This window comes from Podarcis erhardii, assembly GCF_964252035.2.
Source record: "Podarcis erhardii genome assembly, chromosome: 1".
Lineage (NCBI taxonomy): Eukaryota > Metazoa > Chordata > Lepidosauria > Squamata > Lacertidae > Podarcis > Podarcis erhardii.
The window spans coordinates 98518975-98533252 of NC_138497.1; the positions used below are offsets into that span (position 1 = coordinate 98518975).

Below are 14278 nucleotides of genomic sequence, written 5' to 3' on the forward strand. Positions count from 1 at the left end.
CTTTGCAATCTCAAAGGCTTTTCTGTTTCGAGTCATCCCTCTGAAAATTGTTCACCACTCCACTGTTCCATGTAAGAATATTCAGCCATGTTTTGACACAACTGCTATTTTACAGTACATCTCTCTCTCTAACCAAAGAGCAAAATGTAGTTTATATAATTTAGCTTCTGTAAAATATCCAGTGTGGGATATCTCCCTGTCTAATTATAATCCCGCTGACTTTCCAGCAAACGGAATGTAGTAACAATATGTCTAAATGGGTATATAATAAAGCCCTTGGTAATTACTACTCTCAGTTCAATCTGCTGAGAGCAGCAGAGGTGTGGCAACAGAATTAAGCATTAAGTAAAAATTAGTGAAGCATGCAAATACAATCTGTACAAATGTTTTCACTTAAACTTGCCAGTACATAGATATTATGCTGCCTCCCTCCTTTAGTGCACTCTGCGTAGCAAGATATCTTTCACATGGAGTTGAAACCAATTTTAGCAGCTCTCCGCGTAGTTAATTAGGATCTTCACTGAACTGTGATGACATTTTGCTAAATAAAACAAGATTGTCAATATCAGTCAAATAACTAGCTAGTCACTTTGTTAGCCTGTGCTTATCTTACAGCTTGGCTGTCAAAGCTGCCAGGAAAACAGACCTCGTTTTCTTCTAACATAAGACCTTTTTTAAAAAAAATCAACAAAACCTTTTATTCTTATTACAAAGCAATAGCTAACATAGTATGTCAAAATTCTCACACAACAATTAAGTGTGTGCTTCACATTTCCATCGAGGTCAATGCGATTTTAGATTGCTGAACCTTTTGACTGCATTGTATCTCTGATTTATGTTCACTGCAAAATGTTCAACATCTTTCGGGGGCATTATTGTGTGTACCTCCGGAATCTAAACTTCAAGCTATGGGTGAAACAAATTTAAAGACTGTAAGAAGATCATTCAGATGAACAAAAGTACTCCTGGCGACCATCAAAATCAGGATAGCCAGGTCCAGGTGCAATTTCTGTGGTTATAAAAAGTTAATTAGGAGTTTATTTGTTAAAAAGGAAGGTAAAACTACCGTATTTTTCGCTCTATAACACACACCTAACCATTACACGCACATCGTTTTTAGAGGAGGAAAACAAGGGGGGGGGGATTCTGAATGAAACAGTGGATGTATCATTTTTGTGCTTCATGCTGTGGCCACAGACATGTGATCTGATGGGGAATTTGGGGTGACCCAATGCAAAAATCCTGAGAATCCCTGTGGATCTGTGCTTTGTAACCATGTTTTTGCACCATTGTGGCCCCAGGCAACAGTGGGTGCGTGATTTTTTTGGTGCAGGCTGTAGCCATGGATATGCTATGTGATCTGATGGTGAATTTGGGGTGACCCAATGCAAAGATCCTGAGGATCCATGTGGATCCATGCTCTGTAACCACGTTTTTGCACCATTGCAAAGCTGAAAGAGCCGCGTGGCACAGTCTGGTTAAGGCATCGCACGAGAAAGATACTACTTGCTTTTGGCGAACTATATCTGGTCTACTGGGCCAGGAGCGTACTAATTCCATCTGTATAGTGGAACCAATGGAGTGGTTGCGCCATTTTCAATCTTTGTTCTATGACCAGGAAGTCCAACACTACAAATTATGTATTCAATTGGAGGACCTACCTCATTGGCCACCAGTAACTGTAAAGGAAGTTGAGAACTTAATCGCACAATTAAAGAACAACAAGGCCCCAGGGAATGACTATATCCCTGCCGAACTTCTGAAGTCCAACATTGGCTGGTGGGCCCCCCTGCTGGCGTCTTTATTTTCTTGGATCGACTCAACGGGTTTACTCCCAGATGGTTGGACTGAGGCAATAGTTATCCCAATCTACAAAAAAGGACCTATGTCAGACCCGGCGAGTTATAGACCAATCAGTCTTCTGCCTATACCCAGCAAACTATATGCCAAACATCTTTATATTAAGCTAACTAGCTGGCTGGAAACTGAAGCTATTCTAGCGGAAGAGCAGGCGGGATTCAGGCAAGGCAGGTCCACCATAGACCATTGCTTCACCCTAGCCTACTTTATTGACAAATATGCCAAAAAATCCCGCGGGGTGCTATATGCAGCCTTTATCGATCTAAAGGCTGCTTTCGATTCAATTCCACGTGCAAGACTCTGGGATAAATTGAGCACATCAAGTATAGACAAAAGACTATTATTTCTGATCAGCTGTTTATATAAAGACACGGTGCTGCATGTAAGAACTTCGCCAAATGGCCATCTTATAGGACCAGTTCCTGTCTGTAAGGGGGTCAAGCAAGGTTGTATCTTGGCCCCAGCTTTATTCAACTTTTACATCAATGATATGGTTAATTGCTTGTCATCTCCGGATTTCCACGCCCCCAAACTGGCTGACAAATCAATATCAGTACTTTTGTATGCTGATGATGCGATACTCCTATCTCGAACAAGAATAGGCTTAAATAGGCTCATAGGTGAATTTTCAGCATACTGCAGGAGAGAGCAACTGGTAATAAACTATCAGAAAACCAAAATTATGGTTTTTGCAAGGAAACACAGACAGTACAGCTGGAGGATGGATAACCAGACAATTGAACAGGTTAAAGCCTTCAAATATCTGGGTATCGTTTTCCAGTCGACCGGGTCCTGGGATGTCCATCAAAAATGTGCCAAAGAAAAAGCAGCTCAAAGTATTAAGATGCTGTCCCGCTTCTTTTATACGAAGGGGGGCAGATACATCCCAGCAGCCGTTGAAGTTTTTCAAGCAAAACCTCTGGCGCAGTTACTGTATGGGGCACAAATCTGGACGGGGAACCACTGCTCTAGTCTTGAAACTGTTCAGTCTAAATTCCTAAGGCAGATATTCGGCGTCCCCACCTGTGTTCCAAACGCAGCATTACGACTCGAGGCCTGCCTTCCATCTGTAGAAACTCAGACCTGGCAAAGAACATTTAACTATTGGCTTCGTCTTAATCTAAATCCACCTGGTCTAAATCCACGTTTTTGCACCATTGCAGCCCCAGGCAAGAGTGGGTGCGTGATTTTTTGGTGCAGGCTGTAGCCATGGACATGCTATGTGATCTAATGGTGAATTTGGGGTGACCCAATGCAAAGATCCTGAGCATCCTTATGGATCCGTGCTTTGTAACCACGTTTTAAGTGGGGAGGGAAGGAAAAACACAGAAGGGACAAGGAGCACGAGAGGGGTGTGCAGAGAAGCAGCTGGCTAAGAATGCAGGAGAGGGGTTTAACGGGAGGGAGGAAAGGAAGGCAAAAGTTTCCCCCCACCCACCCAAGCCAGGCCTCTCCCCCCATCCCTCCCTCTCTCTCTCTCTCTCTCTCTCTCTCTCCCACCTGCATGTTTTCCGGCTGCCTGCGAGTCCCTAGAAAGCATTAGAGCACGGAGAGGAATTAGAAGGAAGGACGCGATCCTTTCCTTTCCCCTCTGCTTGCCTGGAGGGCAGGGGATTTCCCTGCTCTTTGTTCCGTTTGAGCAAACACAGCAACGAAACAGAAGAGCGTGGGCAGTAAGACCCTGAGGCAGAATGCAGGAAAGCAGCAGCTTCCTCTCTACAGGCTTCCCTCCTCCATGACACGCGATTTGATTTTTGCCTGATTTTTGCCCCTGTACGCGCACCAGTCGGCTTCAGGGACCACACATTCGCTCAATAACACGCATAGACATTTCCACTTACTTTTTAGGAGAAAAAATCTGCATGTTATAGAGAGAAAAATACGGTATTCCTCAGAGTTGAGGGAACAACATTTCCAGCTCAACAATCATTTTACCAACACAATCCTATGTGTAGCTACTCAGAAGTCCCACTGAGTCCAAAGTGACTTGCTCACCAGTAAGTGTGTGCTACAAGGTGCCTGTGGGATCAATAATGCCCTTGAGGTCTTCCCCTGGTGCCCATGAAGCCTCAGCCCTGTCCCTGACACACTGCACCGCTGGTCATGAGGTGGTGAGGGCTATTGTTTTTTTTCTGCCCTTGAAAAGTACATAGAGCTGAAGGAGGAAGAGTGACCATCTTCCTCACCCATGAAAGAGACACCTTGTGGACCACTTGTATAACACTGTGCCCATCCCCACTTACTGGAACCGATGTCTTACTCATGCCCATTAGGTTGTAACCTAGGGAGTTAATACATTTTAACACCCTTTACAAAATATTTGCACACTTTGTATATCCCTTTGGCTTAACAACCAGTAAGCCTCCATGAAGGTGTGGAGTTTCCATCTGTTCTATAGCACAAGTAGCCCACCTTTCATTTGGAAACACTAACTATTGTGAAAAATAACGGATGATTTAATATCCATGCGGCATTTGTCTTTCTTTCTTACAAAACAAACTGAAAATTGTTGGTTAATGCCAATGATCAAGTAGACAAGAAAATATCTTCACCCCATGTGCTGTTCTCATGCTTTAAAAATTCTATTACTATGTCCTTGGTTAGAGTAAACTACATTAAGCAAAAGGCAGTGAACAGCTGGTCATCACGCTTATACATACTGTATAATCATCTGTTTTTCGAAATCCTGAATGCTTCTTTGTGTTTATCAGAGTACTGTGAGTTAATTTAATACGTGACAGGGATTTTGATGAGTTTTCCAATAGCAGTAAAAATTCATTTCCAAGGGCATAGCATGTTAGTCCATCTTAACAAAAATAACAAAGAGCCTTGCAGCTCCTTAAAGAGTAATAAATTTGTTATGGTATAAGTTTTCATGGACTCAAGCCCACTGCACATCTAATGAAGTGGACTGTGATCCAAAAAGTTTATGCTATAATAGGTCTGTTAATCTTCAATGTGTCACAAGGCTCTCAGTTACAGACTGATTTAACAGTATTAATTAGTTCTGTACTCTATTTTCAAAAAAGTACTGTATTTTTCCATGTATAAGTCGCCCCCTATTTTGGGGGACTCCAAATTAAGAAAACACCCCTCAGCAATACCCGTGTATAAGATGAACCCAATTTTAAACCTATTTTTTTGGTTAAAAAACTGAGTCTTATACACAGAAAAATACGGTATTTGGTGCTTAAGTTGTCATTAGACTCTTACAGCACTGCAGCAATGAAAACATAAGTCATGGGGCTGTGCCAACATGTGGCAGGAGAGACTCTGGCCTCCGTTTTCTTTCTTGGGCAGGAAGAGGGTTGTTGGAAAGTGGGAGATTTTGACATCAGTCCCTTGTCATAGCTGGATCACCTCCTACTGAGTTTTAAGCTTTCAGCACCTTTTCCCTTCTGCAGAGGTGAGGGACCTATTAGGATGATCTGCCCTTAGATTCTGATAGAGTCAATTGGCTTCCAGGTGGCGGGCAGGGAGTTAGAGTCATAGAATCATAGAATCATAGAGTTGGAAGAGACCACAAGGACCATCGAGTCCAACCCCCTGCCAAGCAGGAAACACCATCAGAGCACTCCTGACATATGGTTGTCAAGCCTCTGCTTAAAGACCTCTAAAGAAGGTCTCCACCACACTCCTTGGCAGCAAATTCCACTGTTGAACAGCTCTTACTGTCAGGAAGTTCTTCCTAATATTTAGGTGGAATCTTCTTTCTTGTAGTTTGGATCCATTGCTCCGTGTCTGCTTCTCTGGAGCAGCAGAAAACAACCTTTCTCCCTCCTCTATGTGACATCCTTTTATATATTTGAACATGGCTATCATATCATATCAATATGACTGGCACTCCTGTTGAAGCCCTGGCAGATTTGTGAAATATGCAAATAGCACAAGTCATTGACCTGGTAGTCCCTGAGCTCACTCTGACACTTTTTGGAGCCCACTTGACTCCTTGCTATACACCAGAGCTTTGGGCAATGAAACACTCCAGGAAATGGCTTGAACACAGATGAATGGTGAGTGCTCATTATCAAGCCTAAGTGGGCAGTAAAGGCAGCAAGGGGGACCTATTTTTCTGCCTCCATAGCAATCTCATTGTGCCGCCCCTCAGAGCTTTCCCAGGTAGTTTGGGGCCTTTTACAGTCTGGCCCAAATGAGATGGTGGAACTGATAGTAGCTTGCTGAAACTTGTTCGCAAAGCATTTTGAGGATAAAATTGCTTGCCTCTGCCAGGACCTTGTCTCTACCATTACAGCATCAAAAGGTGTCCAGAGCACTGTCTAGGCATGTTGTGTTTCAGTTAATAAGGCTTGAGGACATCTGGAAGGTGTTTGATTCAGTCTAGGGAACCACTTGCACACTTGAACCTCACTGCTTATAAAAACAAGCTTCTGGGCCAGGGAGATGATTAACAACTCCTGGTAAGAGGGGATGTTCCCTGCCTGCTCAAGGAGACAGTGGTAAGACCACCCCTTAAAAAAAAAAAAACTTCCATGGATCCACAGAATTCAATTGTCTCCCCCATGCTGTTTAACATCTACAACCTCTGTATGGAATGGCACACTCTGTATGGATACTTAATTCCAGTGGGTTATTAATCCTGCCCTGGGTTATCATTTCAATGCGTTGTATACCTATTTTAAATTTTGTTGCACACCACCTAGAAACTCATTGTGAAAGGCAGGATAAAAAGGTTTAAATAAATAAGACTTTGTAGTCAGCTGTATAAGAGCAGGAAGGCTCATATCAGTATAGCTATTATGTTGCTAGGAGAACATAAAGAGGAAAACTGCCCAGAGAAAGCAGATTCCATCCCCACCCCCCGCCGCCCTTTATCATCTCAGACTTTGATAAGTGCTAAAAATAACCACAAGTACTCACATGTATTCTCTGTGCGCTGAATGTACTGCAGCTGCATTGCTGTAGCGCCACAGAACTATCACTGACGACAACACATCCAAAGTGGCATCAAACTGGAAAAGATACAGAAGCCATTAAGCCAAGCCATGCTTAAATCAATACACTGCTAACTGTGCCACAAGCCTGTAGACTAACTTAGTATAAATCATTTGAATAAAAGCAGGGATAAGCACAGATTAGAGCAAGCTCATCCTTTGTGCTGAAAACAAAAGACATGACAGACTTTCAGCTGCATGCACATCACACATTTAAAGCCCTCTTAAAGCACATTCCTCTGCCCCAAGAATCCTGGGAAACGTAGTTTTCACTAACAGAGAAACAATTCCCAGAACTCTTAAACTACAGGATTCTTGGGAGGAGGTTTTGTGCTTTAAATGGGTAGTGTGCATGCAGCCTTTATTGTGTCAGTCAAGAAAGTGAAAGGAACTTATGCAATTGTTCCCTACCAGTTTACTACAAAATACCCCTACCACAAAACAAGTTGTTAAATGCTTACTGATCTTTCTACATCCTACTTGACAAGCATGATGATATTCATGTAGAAAGGAGGAGGAATGTGAATGTAGACTTCTTATTAATTTGAGCATCTACAAGAGGATAGTTTATGGGTAGGGTGCATATGGATACCAAACATGGTGGAAGCGTTTGCATCTAGAATGAGAGGCAGCTTTTCTCTGAACATCAGTCACTGGAAAGAAGAGGAGGGGGCTGCTTTGCCCATGGCCCTACTTGTGGAGAACACTCCCAATCGAGTGTTAAAACAATACAGCATTAAATATTAAAAACTTCCCTAAACAGGGCTGCCTTCAGATGTCTTTTAAAAATAGTTACAGATAGGTAGCCGTGTTGGTCTGCCATAGTCAAAACAAAACAAATTCCTACTGGAAGGAATTTGTTTTGTTTTAAAAATAGGATAGCTGCTTATTTCCTTGACATCTGATGGGAGGGCGTTCCACAGAATGGGTGCTACTACCAAGAAGGCCCTCTGCCTGGTTCCCTGTAACCTCACTTCTCACAATGAGGGAACCGCCAGAAGGCCCTCAGCGCTGGATCTCAGTGTCTGGGCTGAACGATGGGGGTAGAGATGCTCCTTCAGGTATACAAGACGGAGGATGTTTAGGGCCTTAAAGGTCAGCACCAACACTTTGAATTGTGCTCAGAAACTTATTGGGACCCAATTCAGATCTCTCAGGACTGGTGTTATATGGTCCTGGCAGCCACTCCCAGTAACCAGTCTATCTGCCACATTCTGGATTAATTGCAGTTTCCGGGTCACCTTCAAAGGTAGCCCCAAGTAGAGTGCATTGCAGTAATCCAAGAGGGAGATAACTAGAGCATGCACCACTCTGGCGAGACAGTCCGCGGGCAGGTAGGGTCTCAGCCTGCGTACCAAATGGAGCTGGTAGACAGCTGCCCTGGACACAGAATTAACCTGCGCCTCCATGGACAGCTGTGAGTCCAAAATGACTCCCAGGTTGTGCACCTGGTCCTTCAAGGGCACAGTTACCCCAGTCAGGACCAAGGAGTTGTGCAATGTACATTTCAGTTAAGAGACTACTTACAGCAAATCCAAATGATGAAGCACTGTACCTCATTACGGAGACAGCTAAAAGAAAAAGGGAAAAATACTCTTTTGATCTTTTTGTTCACTGAAGTGAGGAAAAGTTGCAGTTTGAAGAGAAGTAAACAAATAAAATATCACAATATATTCATTAGCAATGGTAGAGACTCCACCAAGCTTCTGTAAATCAAAGGAGGAACAATCTGTCACTTAGGAGAGGCATGTGAAAATCATTTTTAACATTTGAGGCTGAAACAGAATCCAACTAAACATGCAGGTAACTCCACCCAATTCTTTCTTTTCAAGAAGTAAGCAACTTCACAACAGCTTATTCAGAGCAAAAGAGCAATCCAAATAAGTTATCTGGAAATGCCACTGAGAAGTCTACAAAATCAAGTGCAAGCCAACACTCCCATTTCTTCTGGTTTCCCTCTCAAAATCAGATCTGAAATTAGATTAAAGTGGACCCAGATATGACAGCCTTATCAAAGAGACCCTAGATCTGGTTAGCTACCACCTTATTCTAACAGCTAACTTGAGAAAGGAAAGATTTGAAACTGAACAACCGGGGCACACTTTCCCCCCAAAACTACTTAATTTTTTAAAGGGGAAGGGGGACAACTGACAGCAGCCTATGAAGGGCAAAGGTCTAAAGGTCAAGATCACTGGCTGGCCATTCAGCTCAAAGGACTTGATCCATATTTTCAAGCTACAGGTACAGACTTCTCTAACCAATAGCCAAGAGGTTCAGGACACCTTAGATACAGAAACTGTATTCAAGGAGAAGTACACAGATCTGACATAATTTATCCAATGAATGTTTTACAAACATGTCATTGTGAACTATGGAATAATCAGCATTAACAAATAATGGCTCAATAGCTATTAAAGCCAGGTATTATCCAAAATAGCTCAACTTACTGACACTGCACAGACAGTGATGTGGGAAAATACAGCATGTACATTTTGATGCCATCACTGCACACAGTGGTGCAGTTAGAGATATTTCAGACTCATTATTTAAGGGTCTTACAGGGAGAGGCCTCTTTAGGTGGCAGTATTAACTTACTTAAAAATATAACCCACCTCTGCTGCATTTAGGGGGCTTCCTGTTGTACCCTCACAGCACCACTGATTGCATCAAGTAGACTTTGATCATTTCCAAATTGTGTTGGCTTTGTTCCAAGTTTTCTTCCACCTACATTCTAGCAATCACACCTCCACTTTGTTGCATGCGGTTGATCACTTTACCATGGGATTTTTACAAGTGCTACTATCAGGAAGGAAGGAATTGTCTGGGAAATAATAATTTTAAAAACCTCTGAAGAATTGTTAAAATCAACTTTATCATTGGCATTTCCATAGTGGGACTAACCCAAAGGGAACATTTAATTTTCAGCATTGTAACAAGAACAAGTCCTAATTACAACATTCCTGAGCAAAGTAGGAATAATGGGGGTTAATGGAATATTTATCATGCTTGCATCCCACCCATTCTTGACCGTAATAGGGACTATGCCAAAACACAACAAAAGCATTACACCAGTTCAGAACATCAGACCTGTGCAACATCTTTAGTCTATCTGCAAACCTCCAACAACAGGCACCAAAGCAGCCAAAGCTATTTTGGGCAAGTTTTATGTCCATTTCAACTCAAAGATGAAAATGTAGTTTATGAGAAGGACTGCTTTTTTCAAAGATCTCAGAAACCTGAAGAAAGCTGAACCATTTGTAAAGAGTCTCGTACAAACAAGCTGAACATTCAATTTACTGATAAAAAGGAGCACTAGGGAGAAAGACTAGTGCTTGGGATTCTAGGCAAAGAGGTTTATTGAATAGTGAAGCTAATGGAGGACTTAACCTTTCACAAAGCCACAGAGATGGTGAGGCAATCCAAATTTATCAAAAACCCAGTTTTAGGGAGGGAAGACAGTTTTGCTCTACTCCCATAAAAACACGAGAAATAGCCATTTTGAAAAGGGTAAATTCACTCCTCGTGTCTCTGCGGAAACAGCACAAAAGCCAGTCCAGAAAAATTAGCACAGCGATTTTAAAAGCACTCTACAGTACAGCAAAAGGACCACCCTTTCAGATCACATATGCAAGGGATGGAAAAGTTCACAACATTGGAGTGTTAGTTCAAATAGAGGAACACAGCACCACCACTGTTCAGAAACAGAGCATTTTGCTTGTGTGTGGTACGTGACCACAGCAATGGATGGCAAATATGGTAAAGGCACTGGTTCTCCCAACAACAATTCATTTTAAACAGTTAGGAAACAATAACTCCAGTTTGTTCAAGGGTGACTTTTGCATTTTCCGCAAGTAGGCAGTTTCTCATGAGTAGTTCAAGCCAGGTAGTGATGACTTCTACCTGAGGGAGAGCATAATATGAGAACATGTACATTTCGGGGGGGGGGAGCTGCAAAGAATTCTAGATATGAATAAGGCAGTAGCCACTGCATATAGTCCAGGGAATACCCTCTTTTGGATGCTTTGCAACAGAAGCTTTAAAAAGAAACAGTTTGTGTTAACTGTGTATGCAGTATGAAGCTGCTAAGCAGGATAATCATTTAGTTTCCGGGTTCAGTTTAAACTGCTGGTTTGGGCCTATAGAGCTTTATGCAGCTCAGGACCCCAACACTTCAGGGAAAATCTTTGTCCATATAAACCTACCTGGATCCTGCATTCATTAGAAACCCTTCTCAGAGTGCCCCCTCCAAGGGATGTGCAGAAGGTCACATTGTGAGAAACACGACGTGTGGAATGCTCTCCCTAGGGAAGCACACCTGGTACTATCACTGCTGGCTTTAAGGTGCCAGGCTAAGGCATTTTAGTATATCCAGCCTTTGGGTTGATTTAATTGGGATCATACTATAATAAGATCTCTGGCCTGTTTGCTACCTTTTAGTTCAGTAGAGTAGGTTTTGTCCTTTTTAAAATATTGCTGGATGAACACTTTACAGATTCTATCACACATCTCATGATATCACAAGGAATTGCCTAAAGAATTGCAGGAACAGCAGCAGGAATTGCCTAAAGGCAAAACACATGACTGTGACGATCATGCCATTTCATCATGCGCCTACCCTATTACATATAAGGTGGTGAGGTGGAGACTAATTTTCATATCAAAAGTACAGCTTTGTGGTATCAGGATATCTGTGATAGGATTTCCCTGTGTTTTTAAAAGGGCAAATGACTGTGCAGAGGGATTACAATTTGAATCAGGGAGATACGATCTGATGTTACAATTGGGCTACACTCCCCTACCCCTAGACTCATCTTTTTCAAAAAGAATTGTCTCTTCATAGACAGAATAATGAAACAACCAGAAACTAAAAATAGAGGCAGAATAGCAAAACAACTCCATTGCTGTCTTTAATTAAGGAAGCTGTACAGAATGTATTTAAAAGGATGAGCCAGATTTGGTTCAATTTTTTTCCCCAAAGTTATCCCAAAGCTGACTAGAGTTCACCTGTCAACACTCTAGTAGGGTAGTAATGTCCTATCACATGTTTCGTATTACTAGAAACTGGCTACATTCTGATGCAACATTAAGACCTTGGTTGAAAATAAGCTATAGTCTAACGCATTCAAGAGATTTGCTCTTCCCAACTCCCAACACGACCATGGAGGAGAGGAAACAACCCCAAAACAAGCCACCGTCTGGCTTGTCATGATGTGTGAACCTGGTTTGTGGTTTGGTTCCTCCAAACAAACCACAAGCATAAACATTGGCTTACAACTCGCAGTTTGTCTGGAGGAAACAAACCATAAGATTCTGACTTGTGTCTTGTTCTATGTGGCACAGTTAGGGGCAGGGAAGGAACTATGGTTTAACATCCTGTGCAAACCAGGCCACAAGTTAAAGGAGGAGATTCACCACTGCTGCTGAAAACCAGAATTCCTCAGTTGCTGTAATGTCTAGTCACAGCCTGCGGAAAAACCTAAACAGGTGATCCAAATGTCCAGTGAGACATAGTAAGTCACAGTAAGACCATACCTTCTTCAAGCTAAACACGAAATGCCTTGGAATACAGAGTGTGTCTACTAAAACCCACTTCAAAATCAAAGTCTGTTTTCACCTACAGTTGTCAGAGGTTAAGGATAATTTATTTATACTACCTATCAATCTACAAAACAGACAAGTTGCTCCATTTCCAAGACATGCCTAAAAATGTATTCATCCAGCCATTTATCAGAGGGATCAGCATTGCAATATTGAGGTCATGGGGAAAGAAAAGAGGTTTAAAAATATATAACAAAGTAGTTGCTTAATTGTTTATATAAAAACTGCTGCTGTTGTTTTTTTAAAGCTAGATTGACATACTTTTTATAGCCAACACAGTTTTTATAAATATTTAAAAGGTCCACTTCAGATTTGTGATGCAAGCAGAGCACTTTAAAGAAATGAATTGATTTTTCTCATGGCTCCATTATCATTCAATACTACTTACAAGCATTTCTTTTTCATGTTCTGCAGTATTATATAAATTTAAACCCAGGACTTTGTGTGTTCCCTGCTCCATATGGGATATGTGCTTGGATATAATTTGACAGCCCTAAAAATCTCATTTTTGTAAGTGCAGCAGTCTGTTATCTTGTTTACCTATGAAGAATGGAATGCAGATATTGCATCATTAAACAGTCTCAGTTATTTCAAAGCCTCTTCCCTCCCCCTTTTCAGAAGAAAATAGAAATAAAGATTTCTAGTGTACTATTTCCTAGGTGAGAACCACTAAATGTTACTTCCACATGAGAGTGCCCCACACACTGGTTGTAACATAAAAACTTCTTTTCACGTGGTTCAAACACATTGTGTGCAGATTCTCTAACCCAGTACTAGAGAAAATAAGGCTCTGCAGAAAGTGACTTTCAAGTAGAATAATTTATGCACAATGGCTCTTGAGCAGCCTTCATAATGGAGCCTACTGAAATAAGCAAACCCTAAAAGTGAGTTGACAGATGGTAACAAAAAACATCACAACACAAAACGAACACCAACAACAAACACCTGATTCTTTCAGTCAGGCCACATCACATTGTCTCTGGCACAATGTATACAACAAGAAGGTGGTACAAAACTGAGAATTCAGTTCTAAAACTTGTGCCCAACAGATGGCCAGATTAAATTTGCCATTGACATTTCCCTCATGAAGATGTAAATGGCGAAGGCTCAGAATACAGAAATGCTATGAAACCGAGATGCACTGACCATATTGCAGTAGTTTCAGCACCAGACAGGTCTCTCCTGCTTCCCCATTAGTTTAATTGAGTGCAATCTAGTCCCTTTATACTTTCCTGTATTTTAGCCTCAGCACATTCCTTCAAACAAAAACCACCATTTATGAAAGTCTATGTTTTCAAATTAGAGTCTCTAGCCAGTAATTTAAAATAAATAAAAGTCAGCATAAAAAAATAGCAAATGGATTTCTATTCTGCTTCTCTTCTTGGAAAAGTCCAAGTCAGCTACGAAACAAAACAGACCCCCCCCAAAAAAAAATCCCCTACATTTTTTTAAAAAAAGAATAGAACTTTAAAACAGAGAACTAAGTCAATGTGCCAGATCATCAATAACGCTGGACATACAATATGTCAAGCAAATGGAATGCCTTCCAGAATTTAAAAGAAGTATTGAAGAGATAAAATTATAGCAATGAGGAAACCAGATGGATGTCTGAGGGCAGAGACCACATCCCAGCCAAATGTACCTTAGACAGAAGACATGCACAGGAAAGGGAAGGGTAATATGGGTAACTTTGAGAGTGCCAGGATGACACATTTTAAACAAGAAGTTAGTTGCTGTTCTTATGAGAAAACAGCAAGTTTCCCCCATAAAAAGACATAGGTCTGACAAGCTCATGCAAATACTTCTCCAGCCAATCCCAACTTGCCTTTATCAGTCAGTAGCAAGCAAACACGTGACACTTCTCTTAG

General features: G+C 41.6%; 1 protein-coding gene across 3 annotated transcripts in view; it reads right to left on the reverse strand.

The window, feature by feature from the left end:
* The window catches only part of TMEM163 (transmembrane protein 163), a 113226-nt gene that overhangs the window by 21007 nt on the left and 77941 nt on the right, over nt 1-14278 (reverse strand). For all 3 annotated transcript variants that reach the window (XM_081873490.1, XM_081873489.1, XM_081873491.1), the window contains 2 exons: nt 8340-8383; nt 6739-6830 (listed from right to left, as the gene is read on the reverse strand). In XM_081873490.1, the coding sequence (XP_081729616.1) occupies nt 6739-6830; nt 8340-8383 (136 nt within the window). The remainder of the gene's footprint in view (nt 1-6738; nt 6831-8339; nt 8384-14278) is intronic.